Source organism: Centruroides sculpturatus, unplaced genomic scaffold, assembly GCF_000671375.1.
Source record: "Centruroides sculpturatus isolate CEXI.00-Female unplaced genomic scaffold, Cexi_2.0 scaffold35, whole genome shotgun sequence".
In the NCBI taxonomy this organism is placed as follows: Eukaryota; Metazoa; Arthropoda; class Arachnida; order Scorpiones; family Buthidae; genus Centruroides; species Centruroides sculpturatus.
The window spans coordinates 1199997-1219923 of NW_019384311.1; the positions used below are offsets into that span (position 1 = coordinate 1199997).

The 19927-nt window shown below is 29.5% G+C and overlaps 2 protein-coding genes and 1 long non-coding RNA gene across 6 annotated transcripts; 1 reads left to right on the forward strand and 2 right to left on the reverse strand.

Moving 5' to 3' along the window:
• Positions 1-1500: 1500 nt before the first annotated feature.
• Positions 1501-3262, forward strand: LOC111621660. Its single transcript, XR_002756123.1, has 3 exons — positions 1501-1866; positions 2912-3017; positions 3161-3262. It is a non-coding gene; the product is annotated as an uncharacterized LOC111621660 (long non-coding RNA).
• Positions 3263-3549: 287 nt separating this feature from the next.
• Positions 3550-5877, reverse strand: LOC111621756 (testis-specific serine/threonine-protein kinase 2-like). Of its 4 annotated transcripts, none has more exons than XM_023364003.1 (5): positions 5702-5877; positions 5161-5177; positions 4958-5079; positions 4714-4888; positions 3550-4020 (listed from the first exon to the last, which is right to left on the reverse strand). In XM_023364003.1, the coding sequence occupies exons 1-5, from the start codon at positions 5851-5853 to the stop codon at positions 3611-3613; spliced, it is 876 nt and encodes a 291-aa protein (XP_023219771.1). In that variant the 5' UTR covers positions 5854-5877; the 3' UTR covers positions 3550-3610. The 4 variants fall into 4 exon arrangements, with proteins under 4 accessions (XP_023219771.1, XP_023219789.1, XP_023219765.1 ...); XM_023364012.1 differs by having other exon boundaries at positions 3575-3738; positions 3833-4020; positions 4958-5177; XM_023364021.1 differs by having other exon boundaries at positions 4958-5172.
• A 9833-nt stretch (positions 5878-15710) lies between these two features.
• Positions 15711-17430, reverse strand: LOC111621780 (dolichyldiphosphatase 1-like). The gene is made up of 3 exons (XM_023364031.1): positions 17299-17430; positions 15929-16018; positions 15711-15851 (listed from the first exon to the last, which is right to left on the reverse strand). The coding sequence occupies exons 1-3, from the start codon at positions 17400-17402 to the stop codon at positions 15812-15814; spliced, it is 234 nt and encodes a 77-aa protein (XP_023219799.1). The 5' UTR covers positions 17403-17430; the 3' UTR covers positions 15711-15811.
• Between the last annotated feature and the right edge of the window lie 2497 nt (positions 17431-19927).

A 19927-nucleotide genomic window follows, 5' to 3' on the forward strand; every position in this document is an offset into this window, starting at 1 on the left:
GCCTTATACTCTACTCTTTATATCCATAATTCTCATATAGGTGCACCTTTAGCAAATGCCAAGTAAAGTTGAGTTAAAAAACTAAACTGTTAACAACATTGTGTGCAGTATAAACTTTTTAACTCTCACAAAATAGAACAACTATTTCTTCTTTTTAAGCTAGATTCACACTTTCATACGAAACGAATAATAATCAATGCGAAAAGTTGTTTGCTTCGACACAAACTGAGCTAGAATATGACTGATCGAAACAATTCAAACACTACTTGTAAAAAGTTAATTGGTCGAACAATCATTGGAAGGGCAGTTCGTATGCCAATGTGAACCTAGCTTTAATATTAAAATTTCGGAAATAAATAGTGCAAGACTTGATTAGATTCAGTTTAATGCCAACTAATTTTCAAGGGCTTAAAGCATTGGATCAATTTTCGTTCTGTATGTTGTTGAAGCGCGTTGTATATTTTTATATATGTATAAATTATGGCAACAATACTTATAGATTTGTAAGTAACTTTTTATAATTGTAAAACATATTTAAATATGTGAAAAAATCCTTTATAAGTTACTTACCGGTACTACTTAAACATGAAGGAGATTTTTCACATATTTAAATCTTTATTTAAGATGCATAAAATTAATTAATCGATTCGAAAGTATAATAAGTAATTAATATCTAGCTTTTTAATAATTACTAAGAATTTAAATGTATGTTTTCTATTTCAAGATTTATTGAATCCATGTTTAACAGTTGGAGAAACTTATATGACTCTGATACAAACTGGGAATTTCCTATTTGAAGTCATAGTTTTTTTACATGAACATGTAATTAAATTCATGTTTCTAGAGTTATAAATTAAATATTATTAATTTTAATATTTAATAAAATTTTCTATAATTGTATGAATTATTTTACAAGAATTTAAACATGCTTCGAAAATAGAATTTCTAGGAAACAAATATTGATCTCGTTAGCAGTTGCAGCATCCAAATTTATTATTGATGTAGCCTTGCTATGCTGTCAAAATAAAATTATCATGTTAAGTATTTACTAAATATAAAGTTTTTCATACTATAAGTTCATTTATCACGATTTTTCTTGTTTTATTTGCTTTAAATTCTGTAAAAACAAGGCGTTAATTGTTATTATTTCATTCCTTAATGCTTTCTTTTAGAATAATCATATTTCGTTTTTAAAATGGCGAGATAGTGTTGTCAATTATTAAATTAGGTATGTAAATAACTTATATATTACCATGCTTCAAATTTTCCAGATCTGACGGTTTTTCTATTAATGATAAAAATTATTGAAATGCCTATTACAGAAGGCATCATCCATTTATATGTTGTTAAAATATTATATTAACCAATGTTCTATAGTAAAGAACATTGTTACTTTACTATAGAAACTCTGACTTTTTAAAAGACCAAATCGATTATCCTTTTCAAACACAATTATAAATAATAAAAATTCATACTAATATTTTAATTTATGATCAACTCTTATTCTAGGATTGTCTTAAATGATTCCTTAAACATTTGAAAATTATGCTGTAAACATTATATTGTAATTAATTAACTAAATTTTTTCATCCTTAATGTAATATATTAATAATGTAACTTGTGTAAATATTTATCATTTCAGAACTGGTCTGCTCATTATTGGAATGGACGATTGGATTCCATCTTTTATCAAAATTCAGAAATAATCAGTGTAGTTTACAGTTGGTATAGACAGAAATGGAATAGATAGTGTGTAACATATCCCAGTGCAAGTACTTTAAATTCTTTCAAAGTGTAACTTTGGTTTAATTGTTCTTAAATAGTGAAAGATTGATCATTTCCAATTAAAATATCGCTCTTGTACAGGTAAGTGTATAGTACATTAAACTATAAAACTTTCCGTTATAAAGTTTTTATTTTAGTAGAAATCAGATCACTGAATAGAAATGTTAATTTTATAATCCACATAATGATAATGTTTGTAAGTATTTTTGTTTTAATTGAATAATATCTTAAAGTATCAGCAAGCTAATGGTTATTTTCCTATCATCACTCTGTTGAGAAATGAAATTATATCAAATTCATACAGAAATTTATCCAAGATCGATTTGTTTTTGATAGATAAATATTTTTGGTTCCTCCTCGATCAATTTAAATTAAATTTAGAAAAGTATATAACATCAGATGGTAAATATTATACATTAAATCGGCATAATAAAATAAATTATCTAGTATAAGTTAGTATAGTCTATCAAAAACAAAATTACTGTATAAAAATCAAAAATCACGACTTTACTTTTCATATCCTTTTGTGACAAGGACGGATTTAAGGGGTGTGCAGGGCGCAGCACCACCTTCTTGGATTTTTTCCAAAGACAGGTACCTGCCTTTGGAAAAAATCATGTGGTAAATTTGTACTTCATGTGGTAAACATTTTTAATGCGTATTGTTTCCTTTCTGCTTCTGTAAAGATTTCTGAATCGCTCGTCTGGTGATTATTCTTTCAGAAAATAATATTATATTAACCATTTGCGATTGTAGCCAGCTTCTAAGTATTTATCTGTCTTTTAAGTAAAAGCATTCAAACACAAAGATCCTAAATTCTTCATACAGATAAAGGGTTCACTTTATTACGTAATCTAGTTATATGTCACTCACAGAATACAATCTATGTAGATGCCATTTGAATGAATGCACATATAAAAGCACTCCTACTACTCATGGTAAACTGATGTTAGCATGTCTGATGTTGAGTTTGCAAATACATCACAGTTACATACATCCCTTCAGGTATTTGCTTTTGTATGGATAGTTTTGAGTCACCTTGTGTTGTAGTAGTAGACTGAATTACTAATATCAATCTAAAATTATATTCTCACGCTTAAATCTAAAATTATAAATATTTGAATAGGTCTGTGAATGCTTAAAAAATTGTGGAATTCGATAAGGAGGCGAAGATTCCTTATGTATTTAAATGTGCGTATTGGATTTCTTACGACGTTCCTGTGTGTGTTCAGGTAAAGGTAGAATTAGTTACAGAAAATAAAGTATTATTGTCAACTTTTCCATTTTAAATTTTACTAATTAGATGCTACAGTATTGAAAATAACTTAATTTGCTTTAATGTATGTAAATAATGACATAAAATTCAATATTTCAGAGTAATTGCGTTTTACAAAATAATTTTGGAGAAGTTATGATACTCAGCCTCAATACTGATGACTGAAGATGAATCTGTGACTAAAACTAAATCTCCATTGACGAAAATCATCAAGAGTTCTTAAATATTCTATAAATTATTCGTAACATATTAAAATTCTAATAATAAAAATAGTGTTTATTTATGTGAAATTTGTGAAATTTTAGAATTTATTTGTTATAGATATTTTATGAAAAAGTATTTATTATAATAGAATTATTCACAATTGTTTTACATAAATACAGTTTTAAAAAATTACTTTTTTTTAGCCACTAGCCATTATCTTATTTTTATAAAATAAACACATACTGTACTAAAATTTTTTAAATGAGCAAAAAATTTATTGTTAAAGTATGATGTCTTTAAGTAATAAATCGATACTTTTTGAATTAATACATGCTTCTTAATTTATTACTGGGGAATTTTGTGGTCATAAATTGGGCTTTCACTATATTTCTCTTTTGGCTTTCTAGATTTCTTACATATCCAAGGGTCCTTCATCACTTGTTTAATGTTAAATCTCTTAATGATATCTGGTTCTAATAAGTGATTGATCAGTAATTTACATTCCAATTTGGCATTTGTATTTATTTCTAAAGGAGATATATAATGTCGTTCCAGTTGATATTTTACCATTTTACGATGATGGCTTTCAGGAAACGGCAATCTTCCCGTAATCATATTGTACAAAATCACACCTATGCTCCAATTATCGCTCATAATTGGATTATATGGTATTCCTTGCAATACTTCAGGAGCTGAATATCCAGGGCTTCCGCAATATGTTTCGCTTAATACTCTTTTTCCGGTTTTATCATCAGCTGGCGATTTAAAACAAAATACTTATAATTATTCTTAAATATAAAATAATGTAGAATTTGTTTTATTAATATAATTTTTAATCACAAAATTCGGACCAACAATTGAAGAATATAATTAAGTTTTAAAATTTTTCTGTACAACATTTAATTATTAGAATAAACTGAAATGGACTCAATTTTTAAGAGATGTTTTAATTAAATACATGTTGGATCTGTCTTACTTTTAGTGCTAAATATATATAATCAAAGTTACCAAAAAAAATTTAATTTCCCATAAGAAATAATCACTTGAAAATACCATATATATTTATAATAAATGCATTTATAAGGACAGATGATCAAGGTGTTAAAGGCATCAACGTACTGCTCTAGACCTCGAATCAGGATCAAATCTTCAGAATTTTCACGAATAATTTGATCCGAATATGTCAACTCGTCTATCCATTCCATTGTGGGCGTAATCGAACATAAGCACAAAAAACTGCATTTTCAATGGTCGCGAGGCAGGTTTGAAAATAATTATGAATTGCAATAGAACCCCGATTATTCAAATTAATGTGGACCAATAATACTTCGGATAATACGGATTGCCGCAGACATTTTGATTAAAAATCACAAATAAGTTAAAAGTGATACCATTGCAACTTTAATGAATTACGAAACAGTATTAAAAAATTACTTAATTGAACTTACTAACACTTCGACAAAATCCAAAATCCGTTAATTTGATAATATCATTACTGGTAATAAGTAAATTTTCACACTTCAAATCTCTGTGACTAATATTTTGACTATGGAGATAATCCATAGCCTTGACAAGAAATCGAAAATACTTTTTTGCTTTCTTATCAGGAAGAAATTGTTTTCTCTGATGAAATATTAAAATATTGTTTAAGAGAATTATAATAATAAAAGTAATAAATTTATTATTTTTTACTTGTATATAATCTTGTAAATCTCCTTTTTCAGCAAACTCCATGAATATGTAGATGTGATTTTTGGAAAACATGATTCTATGAATAGCGATGATATTTGGATGTATTAGTTGGGAGAGCACTTCTATTTCTCGAGGAAGAAAATAGTCTCTAAATCTCTTAGAAATATCTTTTATAGAAATTATTTTGATTGCAATCAGGTTACCATTCTTCTCTGCTATTCTAATAAAATATTTATATTTTAGGGCGTTTCTTTTTTCACTTTATATTCTTTCGACTCTGCGAGTACTAAAGCCCTATAATCATGCCTACAATGGGTTTGGCCAAGTCCGCAAAGGAGGCCTTCAAGTGGTAAAGAACTGAGCCTCCACATAAACAACTATCAACACACAAAGTGTCTAGTTCTGCTAGGACTCAAATCCTGATCCTAGTAGACTCAGGATTTTCAGTTTTGATTCTTTCTGCCCTGTGGGTACTGAGAGAGCATTTTTCCATGCCCTTCGTGGATTTGGCCAGCCCCATAATATAGGCGGTCGAGCAGTGAGGAAAAAGCCCACCATATAAAGTCCGGATTAGACCCCGGATCTCCCAGAGCTATAAGATGACACCTTAACTGCTTAGACCAATTGGCCATCTTTAAATGTGACCATAAAGCGATAACTTATTTTACTCTTACAAAAAAAATTGATTAAGCATAACTTATATCCAAATTATTAACAATTTTTAACAAAATGAATTAATCTAACCTAACTGTTGAATAAGCTCCTTTTCCAATCACAGCACCTACTTCAAAACCTTCAGACCAAATAATTTCCAACGGCCCGCGATCTAAAAAACAATTTGTTTTAACCAAGTCCTCCATAAACTCAATTCCAATCTCTCGTGAATTTAGTTTCATAAAATAATATTGTTTATTAAATAATAATCTTCGTATTATTTTGTAATAATATACATTAATAAATGCATATTGTTAGTTAATACCGTATTACTATTTTTTGCATGGTATGTAGTATATTATATACTGTACACCAGCGCTGTCCAACTTATCATAGCCATATTTTCGGGCCATATTTTCTTCACCAAACATTTCGGGGGCCAAGAAGGTTGATAAACCACATGACATTTGCATAGTGCTACGATTCAGTAAGCACTAATTGGTCAGCGAGTCCGATGTTGACGCTATAAAAAGGCGACAGTTCGACACACCGGATATACGTCACTCTCGTCTAAGTTCGACTTGGGAATTTTTTTGTTCAATAATAAATGTGAATTCTTCTTCCTGGAAAAAATAAGACATTCCCTGAAAATAAGACCTAGCGCATTTTTCAGAGCAAAAATTAATATAAGACACTGTCTTATTTTCGGGGAAACACGGTAGTAAAATAATTTTAATATTAATAATAATAATTTAGTAACATAAATTTATTCATAGTAAAATGTACTCGCGGGCCGTAAAAATTATTTGGCGGGCCGTATACGGCCCGCGGGCCGCCAGTTGGACAGCGCTGCTGTACACTACCCAACTACACCTTAAGCTGCCGAGAAAATTTATTTAAACGTAACTAACGTTTTCGGCCTATTCGATAGGCCATCCTCAGGTTAAATGAGAAAAAATAACAGTCTTCTAAAAAATAGAATATATAAATTCAAAAACAAAACTAACGGAAGAACTATATATATACACATGTATAAATATAAAATAAAATAATAATCAGATGTATTATTATATATCGTGTAATAATATCGTATATAAAATACCAAAAATGTAAAAAGCTTTCTAAGTACTTCCACAGAGATGGTAGCCCTTTTGCGTCCCTTGCATTAATGCCCACATCTTGTAGTTTGCCCTTATAAATCTTTTCTGCGCTCATCGCTAAAGTCGGGGAGCGTAAGGACTTAACAATATCTGCTTTCTCCCATTTTACTATGGAGCTTTCAGCCTGCGCTATGAGATAATCCCTTATTGATATTATATTTGTGCTCCTTCAGTCTGATTCCCAAATTTATTGTAGTAACACCAATATAGTTTTTCTTGATTCCTAATTACATGTTTTCGTAAGGATACCGTACACTCCTGCTTTTCCTACTTTATTAATGCTGTCCTTGTCATTCCTTAATTAATATCTTATAGAGGTTCGGAGCTCTTTTCAAAATCATTTTGGACTTTTTGTTGGTCCGAAATTCCTTTCATACTACTATTGTACGTGAAATTTATGACTTCACCGATATCGCCGTAGTGTCTTTGCTGTGCCCATTTTGTAGCTTCCAATCATTCCTGTTATCACATCTGCTCTGTATCCTAACCTGCAATATTCTGTTAATCTCCTGTCTATCAACCACACTACTACAATACAGAAAGGCCCTTCTAATGAGAGCTCGGAACGCAGTCAGTTTATATCGGTAAGGATCATTCGAGTGTGACGGGATGTAAAGCGGTCTATGCGTCGGTTTGACATACATATTGGTGACCAAATGTTCTTTGAATTCAATATTTATATCTAAAAAAATGTATCCTTGAGGAACCTTTGTTTAAACTTCAACTTAAAGCCGTCATTGTATTTGTATTTGAATTTATATATTCTATTTTTAGAACACCAATATTTTTTCTCATTTAATCTGAGGATGACCTATTGAATAGGCCGAAAACATTAGTTACGTTTAAATAAATTTTCTTAGCAACTTAAGGTGTAGTTGGGTAGTCTATTATTTGCTGAGTGAGCTTTGTTAATTATATATTGTACTGTACTTCCTAAATACAGTGAAGTACGTTTAATTAAAGATAATTTTTACGAAAGCTGTTAATCGGAGACCTTCTATAATGGAATTTTTCGGTCCATTAGAGATATTCAATGGACCGATTTTATTTAATACTGTATTAAATAAAAGTTAATGTTTGTTAATAAATTACTACTATTGATGATATTAATTTCCAGGCACCATGGTAGGCAGAGAAATTGTCTACAAACCATTTACAAGCTGATGTTCATGGCCAAGTAAATTCTTTTTAGGAGTTACGTAACTTATCATTTATTCTGTACAGGTATACAATGTATATTGTAAAATATTGAAAGTTATGATTTTTTTCAAATTGGATATTTTGACCAATCAAATGTTCAAAATCCTATCATGATGGGAGAATTTTGTTTTTGTGTCAAGCAGTCTTCTAACACCAAATCTTTTTGTCTTTATTTTTTTCTATGTGAACGATTTTAGTGTTTTGTTTACAAATCTGTTAGCAGTTTAACAAATATCATAAAGCTGATTCTCCTCTACCTTAAGCTTAATCTACAGTAAATCTGAATCCCAACAGTACAATTCTACTTGCAATAATCAAACTTAACTTTTATTATTAATTTAAATCCATATTTAGCTTGCACTGTAAAAATATAATCAATGTCAGATAATATATTAAACTTGTTTTTGGAAATTTTCATTAATTTTTATAATTCAGAACTTATCAATTTTCATTAAATGTTCAAATTGTTAAAATGTTTTTCTACATATAATTTTAATAGCTGTACATAAATCCATCACTGACAAGGTTAATTTCTAAATTATTTGTGTATATAATTAGATTTTATATATAAAACATTATTAAAAAATAAATTAAAACATATGTCAGTACCTCAGTTTTATTGCAATCACTCAAATATTTTAATTCACAATTCAAAATACAGTGTTTATTTTGCTCAGATTCAACTGGAAAAATATTTTAAAATATTCATCACAAATTTATATTCATTCTCTATATACAAATTTCTCATAAGAGAAACAATCATTAAAAATAAAAAATATTTTTGGAAATGTGTTTCAAAGGAATGCTTATCCAGTTTTCATATATATACACAACAGAAAATATACATTTTTCCATAAAAATGGTAAGATATCTCCTTAATAAGTATACCTTAAAGAGATTTTAAAAAAATGGAATATATTATACATATACATATATATAATATATTTTATGAAATACCTATTTTGCTTAAAGATAGTTTCAGCAACACAAACTTTTTATCAGTTGTATAAGATAATAAAATCTTAAACTTCAATATGTTCACAATATCAAATGCACAAATGTGAAGAAAAATTGTTTTTATACATAATTTATAATTTATTAAAATATTTAACATTTTCTTGTAACATAAATTTTATCAAATAATATTTACAAAATTATTATTACTTTAACCACTTGGTTCCTGCACAATTTTTTAAAATTAATATTAAAAAAATATAACAGATAAAGTAAGCCTTCAATGAAATTGAATAAATAAATATTGCCATAAAAACAAATATTTGATATGAAAATATTGCATTTACTGCTATTAACCTAATTAAATAAAAAAAAATACAAAGGAACCTTTTACCATTAAATAAAATTCAAATTGTTTACTTAAAACACTTGCCACATTCTAAACTTTCAACAAAATATACATAAATGTTACAATTTACAAATTCATATGTAGCAGAATCTGCTTATTGTAATCACTTTTAGAAATCCCTTATACTAATGACAATAACTAATTCATAATATCAATTAAACAGAGTAAATAAATAAGATTACAATTAGTGAATATTCTGATTTTACTGATTGACATTAAAACAATTGAAAAATGTATTCTTATTAATTAATATCAATTTATCCAGTATTGGATTGGAGTAAGAAATACTAGCAATTTAAACTACTGTACTGCAAGCAAATAATGACCGAAGTGTTAACATTTAAAGCACTGATTAAGATTGATAATGATTGCACATTATCAATCATACATTGAGGCCGATAGTGCAACAAGACAGTTTAAAAAATGTCTATTTAGCCAAAGACAATAACTAACCAAAATTCTAATTACAATAAGTTTAATTACATTAAATGTATTTTAACTTTGTCTTTTGAGGCATGCAAACTCTGTTAACACTAAACAACTAATATTAATGTCCATGATTACAATAAGTGGAATCTACTGTATATGTGAAAATATTTACAAACTCATTAATAATAAAATTAGACTTTTAAAATTGGAAAAAAATAAGCTAAATTAATTGTTTTTTATATTTATCGATGGAATAAAATTAAATTGGTCTATTTTGATTTTAAAAATCAATATAAATGGCAAAAAATAATGAGAAAAATGTTAATGAAACTCATGAATGCTAACTGAAATTAATATCTTTGTTTATCCATAATCAATTGTTTACAGATATCAATCTGTATATTGCATATATTCAACTGATTGTCCTCCTCGTAACTGCAATTTGTTCCTTATTTACTCATAAATCACTTTCTTTAGAGGGTTATACATTAAGCACATGGCTATTTATAGTTAATCAAATTAATTGAAATAGAATATATTTGTTTATTTAGAAATTTTTTCACATATTAAAAATACTTTAATTAAAACTTTAATTTTTATTTGCTTTAATAAATTATTACTATTCTAAATGACATTTTAGTCTTCTTAATTTTATTTTACACTTCTATAAAAGCAAGCATTCAAGTAGCCAAAGAAATAATATATTTTAGTTAAATCTAATTATTGGAATAAGATTAACTTTTAAACAATTAAGTATTTTTAAATGAAATTAAAGTGAATTTAATTCTATACAATTTGACAGATACATTATTGAAAGGAAAATGATAAGTTCTCATTTTATAAGTAATTAAAATATAAAATTAAGAAATACAGAATATAATTAAAGTTATTGCTTGCTTAATTAGACTTAATTGTCAATTGTTGAAAGGGATTACACACACTTTTTATTTCTATGAGCAAGAAAAAAATTATTTATTGAACTCTGAATAATGCATTTCAATCACAGTAAATTTAAACTAATCATTATAAATCATTAGAATGATTAAGTATGATTAAGTACAATGTTTTCAATACCAAATGATAGAATATCATTTAAAATGTATAATGATAATATGTATTAAACTTAAGATTTTACATTACCTGAAAATATAACTGAAACTAATGCAAGTATTTGTGTTATTGATTGAATTTATTAATAGAAGAAAGTGACTGAAGTGAATGTACTTGACTAATAATATTTTTCTGTTTGAGTTTTTCAGTTATTATTTAATTAATAACAAAGCATTTTATTCATGGTGCAGGGAGACATCAATATCATTATCAATATTTTAGAAAAATGCCTAAGAAAAGAAAATGTGATGATTATGTAGTGATATTGACACTCCTTGTCCTCCCTCAACTGTGGTTTTGTCAGTCCATGTGCAATCCATTTTCATGTAGTCGTAAATGGCAATAAGAAATGTAGACAAAGGGCCGTAAAAGGAAGGGAGTAAAGGCGGGAAAAAAGGGTCAGGCAGAGGAGGTAGGAGATTGAGAGAAATAGGAAGCAGTAGTGAAGTGGTGGTGTCCGAAAGTGGAATTAGAGATTAAAGTTTTTGTGTTACAATATTTGGCTGTTTGAGTTTCTGTGTGACGAACTAACAGGACGGAATCCGTAAATCAGATCGGGTTCTCTACATTGGCGCAGCCAACAGGATAGTGAAGCCAGATCGATAAGATTCGATCTATGAAAAGAGTGATTACGATCCAGAATAAGAAGAGTTGATCAACAACTGGGCTGAGTGGATAACTGAGCACGGAACAAAGGTTTGAGGAATATACAGATTTTACATGGGAGAAGAGGTAGGAAAACTTTTTACTTTGTCGGAAATGAATTCCTCAGTGGAATGCTAAGCGTAAAGGGAGTTAAAAAAGAAGATCTATGGATCGTGGCACAATACATGATGATCTGAGGGTATCAAAGTTAAGGGAACTTATTATAAAAAGTGATGATTTTGCTAGTGACCTAGATTTTGTGTTGGAAATTTTGACCTCTACCATTGCCAAGAAGAAACAGAAAGAAGAACAAGAAAGCTACAAGCTGAAAGGACGCAGGTAGAAGCTGAGAGAGAAAGGGGATGCCAGCATGAGTTGGAGCTGGCGCAGATTAGTGCTAATATTCAAGGTAGGACGAGTAACAATAATCCTAGCCTTGCGGACAGCCACCCGGGTGACAGGCCTGTTATGAGTATTGAGAAATTAATCAAAAGTGTGAAAACATGAATGCTGACAGTCCCACTAAGTCTGAAAATTGGAACCTATTTTTCCTATCCAGTGAGCATTTCAATCAAAGAACGTGCCAGAGGAGATGAAAGCCGAGATACTGATCAATATTCTGGGGGAAAAGGCTGCAAACATATTAATCTATATAGCCGAAGACGAATTATGGGATTACTTAAGCATCAAGAAATTAGTATTGTGAGAATACAAACCATCAGCCCAATGCTGCCTGGAAAATTTCCGAAGTGCTATGCGTAGACCCAACGAGACTCACATGCAATTTGTGTTGAGATTAGCATCGGCTTGGGAAAGTATTATTGTGTATTGAAAGTATTAAAGTGAGTATTATTGTGAGTTGAGGAGAGTGAAGGACCTAGAAGCTTTAAAACAACTAATCATGTAGGATAGATTATTCCAGACGTTGGATGTCGACATGGCAGCTCATGTAAGTGTCCATCAGGGTGAGAGCTGAAAGTGCAATTTATATTTTGAAAGTAAAGGAAAGTCACTAACTGAGACATGCAATGATTCATGGAGATTGTGGCACCCTTCAGAACATCAGGGTCCTGATCAGAAATATGATCCCCCTCTGAGAGACAAGAGATGAAAAAACAAGTTAACTGCCACCAATAAATGAAACGGAGGGAGTGTTTTACTGTAGATCAACACAAGATATTTCTAGGTTCTGTCCACAGAGGATGAGAAACCAGCCCATAAACGATAATCACACTCAATGACCCTCAACGGATTGGAGACAAAACAATGGTTCAGCTGTCGATTACTTACAAGATCTTAAGGGTAGATTGGAAACAGTAGCACATCATACCACATTAACAGCAAACAAAAACCAAAGAGCATAAACAGAGCACTTCAATCAGAGGTCATCGATAAGAAAGTTTGAAGTCAGGGATCAAGTCATTCTACTAATTCCCAACTAGGATAACAAGATTTACACACAATGGACCAGTCACGACAAAAAGTGCAGTTTTGCCATCCACATTCGTACAAAGTCAAACTGCCTGGAAATAACACCAGGCAAGTTCATGCTAAGAAGATTCGGAAATATTACCCCAGAGTGAAAGATATCAGAGTAATATTTGAAAGTGAGAGAAAATTTGAGGAGATACACCCTATCCCAAAGATCAATGATAACGTGACCTTCGAAGAAGTACTAGAACATCATGTTTTGATCACTTCAGTCACAAACAACAGACGCAAATCAACAACCTATTAGAAAAGAACCGTTCCTTATTCACCAAGAGAGTCCGTGTTGCGAAGGTAAGTGAACATAAAATCAGGTTGAGCCCGGGTCAGACGAGGAAGAAGCCGCATGTATATAAAATTCCCGAAACTTTGAAGCCCAAGGTAGATGAGCAGATTGAAGGAACTCTTACGTTTGGGATTGACAGAGAAAAGCTATGCAGAGAGATAGCACATCTGGTCGTGTGTGTGAGTAAGAGGGACGGTGGCATGTGGTTGTGTGTAGATTACCTTTCTTAATGCCGTTACAATAACCAATGATTTTCCTATGGAGGAGGCCTTTCAATTGATCAGTCACATCAGTGCAGCAAACATCATCACTTCCTCAGACTTACTGAAAGGTTATTGGATGATACCTATGGAGGTCGTATTTTGGCCTTTTTGTGCTTTTTGAGAGGTAAGGGGCCTAAAACCACAAATAAAAAAAAACCTATGGAGGTCAAGAGTAGAGACTTCACATCTTTTAAAACACACAGAGGACAGTATTGTTTCAAGGTCATGGCATTTGGTTTAAAGAATGCCACCTCCACCTTTCAAAGAGAAACGAACAAAGCCCTAGCTCAATTTTGAGATTTGGCGCAGACATACATTGATGACATTGCCGTCTCTTTGAGTGACTGGGGAACATATCTGGACCATCTAGATAAGGTTCTCATGAAATTGGAAGAACTACATTTCACCATAAATATCAAAAAATGCTCCTTTGTTAAACCCGAGATCAAGTATCTCAGGCATGTCATCAGTTTGGGGAAGCTTCGCACAGACTCTGACAAGGTTCAAGCCATCTCACAATTACCCTTACCTGGAACGAAAAGGCAATTAAGAAGCCTTTCAGGTTTATGCAACTATTATAGAGAATATATACCCAACTATGTTGCTGTAGCCTATCCACTCACTGAACTTACCAAAAGAAAGGTTCCAGACATTCTGCCCTGGACCAGAGTTCACAACATTGCATTTTACCACTTAAAGATAGCTTTAATGAAAGCACCCACACTTCATACCCCAGTGCTGGGACAGCCTTTCATAATCCAGACAGACTCATCACAGGTGGGAATATCTGCCTGTCTGTCACAATGATCTCAGGGAAAAATGTACCCAATATCCTACGCCTGCCAAAAACTGACTCTAACTCAACAAGCGTGGTCTACAATTGAACGTAAAGCTTACGCCGTTGTATGGGTCTAAAGAAGTTCGAGACATGGATTTTTGGTGCAGAGATCGAGCTACAAACTGATCATAACCCATTGACATTTTTGACAAAGAGCGCACCACAGTTATCGAGGCTACAGCAATGGGTGTTGGCTCTACAGAGACATCATCATCATCAAGCATTGTCCTGGAGCTCAACTGAACAATGCAGATGCTCTTTCAAGACTTGTTTATGAAAAGGAAGATAGTCATTATGTTCATGACATTAACAGTAACTTTTATTTCCATGCATAGTGATAAAATTTGAGTAAAAGGAAAATTGTGATGAGTTGTGAGTCGCCTATATGAGCATTATGTATTCTTGGGAAACTTCACTCTATTGTACTCTTGTTTTTTGGGAGTTTAGTCCAGATCTGTGTTCAGGTTACCACCCTAACAGTTTATTTTGTGGCGGGGATGTAGTGATATTGGCACTCCTGATCCTCCCTCAACTGCGGTTTTATCGGTCCATGTGCAATCCATTTTCATGTAGTCATAAATGGCAATAAGAAATGTAGACAAAGGGACATAAAATTTTTGGAACGGAGTAAAGGCAGGAAAGAGGATCAGGCAGAGGAAGCAGTAGTGAAGTGGTGGAGTCCGAAAGTGGGATTAGAGATTAAAGTTTTTGTGTTACGATATTTGGTTGTTAGAGTTTCTGTGTGACGAACCAACGGGACAAAATCCATAAATCAGATTGGGTTCTCTACAGGTTAATTAAAACATTATTTGCAGTTAACTGATCATCAAAGCAATTATGCATCCTCCATTTAGAATTAATTAATTTAAAGCAATTGCAAATTATCTGGTTTTATTTTTATATAGTTTGGAGTTTAGCATGAAACAATATAGAACCAAACAACACTTAATGTTTCAGTTTGTTTTCAGATAATGTTGAACCTAATTCTACTCAAAAAGTGCAAACCCTTTTCAACAATTAGCAATTAAATTCATTTTTTTTTAAATATAAATGAAGCATCTAAAATCATAATTAAAAGTTATATTTAATATTCACTTTAACAAAATAACGATTGACAAGTCTCATACAAATTTTCTTTCAAAAGTGTCAGAAAAATTAAATTTTGTTTCTTGTAAAACTATTTAACAAGAAGATTTTGAATTTTCATCATAAAATATAATAGCAAACTAGTATCTAGATTTTTATTATTATTTTCCATTATTTTGTTTAAAGTGATAGTTAATAAGAATTTTTGAATTTTCATAAATATAGCTGCCATAGAAATTGGCAATTATATTTCAGAACTTTAATATTTTTCCAATTAAGATGAACTTTCTAACAACCTCATAAAAGAAATATGAATTTACTGATTCATTTTCTTACTGAGCTTTCATAGAAGCTAATTTTCGTTGTCTTGTCCTAAAAAGTAAACTTTCTTTTAATTAATTACAAACTTTCATCTTTATTTCAGAATTAAATTATAAAAATGAAAATACCTTGACTCTGTTCGATGTGATGTATATTCAAACCACATAACATTTGGAATCAAAGTTGAATCTCTAATCATTAACAATTCACAAATAGGCCTGTAAATGTATTAAATGAAGACATTATTAAATATTTCAATTTCAAAATAATTATATCAATAGTTTCATAATTACTTGAATATACATGCCTGTGTTTTTTTTAAAGTTAATATTATAAAATATGGAGTAAGAGCATAATATAAATTTTATTTTGCATTAATATATAAATAGAAATTTGTTATTCTATTTAAATTTTTATTACTTTGTCTTTTAAGTTTATTTACTTAAAAACACAGTCTACTTCATTATTAATGATTTTTTTTAAATCTGATTAAGATGCAGATTTAAATTAATTTGCTAATGATAAATTTTATCTTATTTTTATTATTAAGAACTGATGACAGCTTTGGAGTTATTTAGACTGATTTTTAATAACTATAAATTTACACGAAAAAACAATATCTGAACCATTCACAGTATAAATACATTTTCTTTTTAAATATCAAATATTTAAATAGCAAATTTGTGGTAGTTAATTCTTTCTTTAATTAAGTATTAAAAAGCAATCATTCTTTGACTGCTTTTTATGAACTTATTGTGAAACAAGAAAGTGGTACAAAGGTGGCATATCTGGAAGCCACGTTTAAGATGCCAAAATCAACAATGCATGAACAGTAAATGCAATTTTACAGTATATACAGTATTTATATATTTCATTTATTGTTTTCATGTATTATTAGTGCATATTTAATTGTGCTAGTTTTACCTTAGATTACATGTATTTGCTGTTTTGATTAAGTTTATCAAAATGAGTATTGTTTAGGATCAGGGAATGGATTAATTCGTTTTCTATTAATTCTAGTGAAAAAGAAATTGATTCAGACTTTAACAGATTCAGAGTTCGAACAGCCTCCTGGAATGAATTAAATTTGAAGTATGAGACACCACTGCATATAAATTTATCAATATTATGACTAACAAAAGTACCCAACATGAACATAATTCTGAACCCCATTGAAACTTATATCCAACTTTCATTTACAGAAACTAATTCCATTTTTTTTTATTTATGTTTAATATTTTATAATATTATTTAGTCTATTTTTCATACAGTAAATTGGACTGGAACATGTACTTATATTTACTAATTATATGAAATCGTATTAGCTGATATACTCATGTCCAAAAATAAACAATCATAATTTGGCCCATATCTGAGGAATGGCTGATCACAACATTGCAAAACTTGAATTCGACTTATTAATGAAACTTATTAATTCAACAAAAGCTAAAAATATCAAAAAACCAATTTTATTATATCAACATTTTAATAAACTTACCAGGATGTAATGACAGGATACAAAGGAGTTAAAAAAAACTGAGTTATCGTAAACCAAACAACTGCAAATACAACTCCAAGCATTGCTCCACATATAACTTGCATTGATGTATGATACTGAAGATATACCCTAATAAATAAATATTTGCAAAAAATGTAAATTTACTTAATATATTAAATTATAATTCTACACAATATTAAACAGTAAAGTATAATAATGAAAATTTATTATTTCTATAATTATAATAAATAAATCTCTCAAAGAGGAGAGAGCAAGTCATTTCAAACAAAATTTTGTTTGTAGAATTCAAATTCATTTGGAAATACAAATAATTAATGACAATAAATTAAACTTTAATTTTGAAAATTAATTGATAAAAGATTTAAAAAATATATTAAAAAAATTGATAGAAAGATTTTTAATTAAAATATTTTATACTTATTTGTATACACTATTAATAGTTTCATTATCTTTAGATAATTTGAATAATCAGTCCAAATTTTTTTTAAAAAGAAATTGTTATATGCAAGAAATGTTTGGCAAAGATAATGATATTTAATTTTTCCAATATTTTATCAAATTTTGTTATTATAAACACAATAAGTAATTTATGAACTTTTTAAAAGTTGCATTATTTTGTAATTATTATTAAAATATTTCTAGACACTTCATCTTTCTTCAATGCATCATCATACTTCCTTGTAAATTTTCATCTCTTTTCAACCCAATGCCAAAATTATTATATCAAATTTACATTTTTCTTCCCTTCCACAATTTTAATATTCATTTTTTAAATTACTTAAATTTTATTATTTTTAATAAATATTAATAAACAATAAAGATATCATCACCAATATAGTTTAAATGGTTTGCAGATAAAAATCATTTGGATCATAACATAACAAGAAATTTTCAAATCAGAAATTATTGGGCATGATAGTCAATAATCACTTTTTAACTACAATCTAACAGTCTAACTGTTTATACATTTCTCAGTTGTATAAAACATCACTAACTCAACACCGGAGTGTAATAAATTAACAAAATCTTCAAGCCTGTTACCGGTGTGTTCATATCTCAGTTGTATATTTTTCACAATTATACATTAAATATTTTGCGTGTGTACTTTCTCCATTATAAAACACTTCAGTTCTGTTTTTTATTTATATGATTTTGCACTTATATATCATATTATTCAGTACCTATAGCACTTTTTCTCATTTATGTGTTTTTCATTTTTAAGTAGAAAAATTTAAAGCAATTATTAAAAAAAGTGAATTATGTATTCACTTCAGTTTAGTCCAAACTGAAGTTTTGAAAATATTAACTTTCTATATTTTGTAGTGTAAACCAATTTTACTAAGTGAATAAAAATTGCTTTCTAGTTTCTATTTGCAATAAATATGAGCTAATCTTTAGAATGACTTCATTCTTTCATATAACTGGGACTTTCTGCAGAAAAAGACAATTGATGTCACATACTTGTACAGTGTGTGGCAAATCCATCACAAAGAAAACAAGAAAGAAATAAAACTTGATCCTTTTTTTTTAAATTTGGTGATGTCTCACACACAATATATGCCCCCTCATTACAACAATCCCAATTAATTAAAAACCAATGCACAATAAAACCAAAATAAAAAAAACAACACGAGAATAACAAAATAATAAAAAAAAAACATGTAAAAAAATTATTTGGAGTAAAGTATCTTCTCACAAATGGCTTTGAATTTATAGGAGTCAAGGAACAATTTCTCGTCGATTTAGGTGGCAGTTTTTTGATAGTGATAGAAAAAAATCTAATTGTTACATTCAGGTGGCAGTTAGGTGAATGAATACAGGTTAATAATTTAATGTTGAATGTAGGATTACGGATAAAGGTATAACAAGCAGGAAGAGGACTGTTAAAATATTTGTATGTATAGATATGATCAAAGTAATCTATACATTGGAATAGGTTAGGGAGGCTGAGACAGATTTGTGCAACATCAGAAGAGTTAGTAGATAGCAGATGCAATAGTTTGTTGAGGGTAAAAAAAACTTTGTTTAGCTCTAGATTAAGTTTATTTAATGCAGATGCAGAAGCCGAAGCCCATATAGGTAAAGCATAATTCAAATTCAGTTGTATAGTTTTCCTCACTAATTCAAAAGTAGTTTCATTTGTATGTTTTCCTCACTTATATAATATTTTTCATATCCTATGAAAAATGTATACATAGAGTTAAATTATACATATAAAGCTGCTGAGCAGCTAATTATATTGCAACAATGACTTCAGACCTGGAAAAAACACAAGTATAAAATATTTAGATAAAGCATAAGCAATCTGTCCAGCATGTGGAAAGTACAAAAGCAAGCTAATATAGAGAAACTTTGAAAAACTTATTTCTTAATACAGTAGTCTCTACAGTCCACTCCTCACCAATCCGACACATCCAGTAATTTAACTCTGCCGCAGGGTAATGTACATGAAATTTTTGTGTTACAACTTGTTTAACTTTATTAATAGATATACAGTTTTAAGCAGGTATCAGAGTCAGATATTTAAAAACTGAGGAGCTGGTATAAGAGTTAGAAACTTAAAAATGATGATGCCAATGTTCTAAGTACTAATTCCACAGTTTTACTA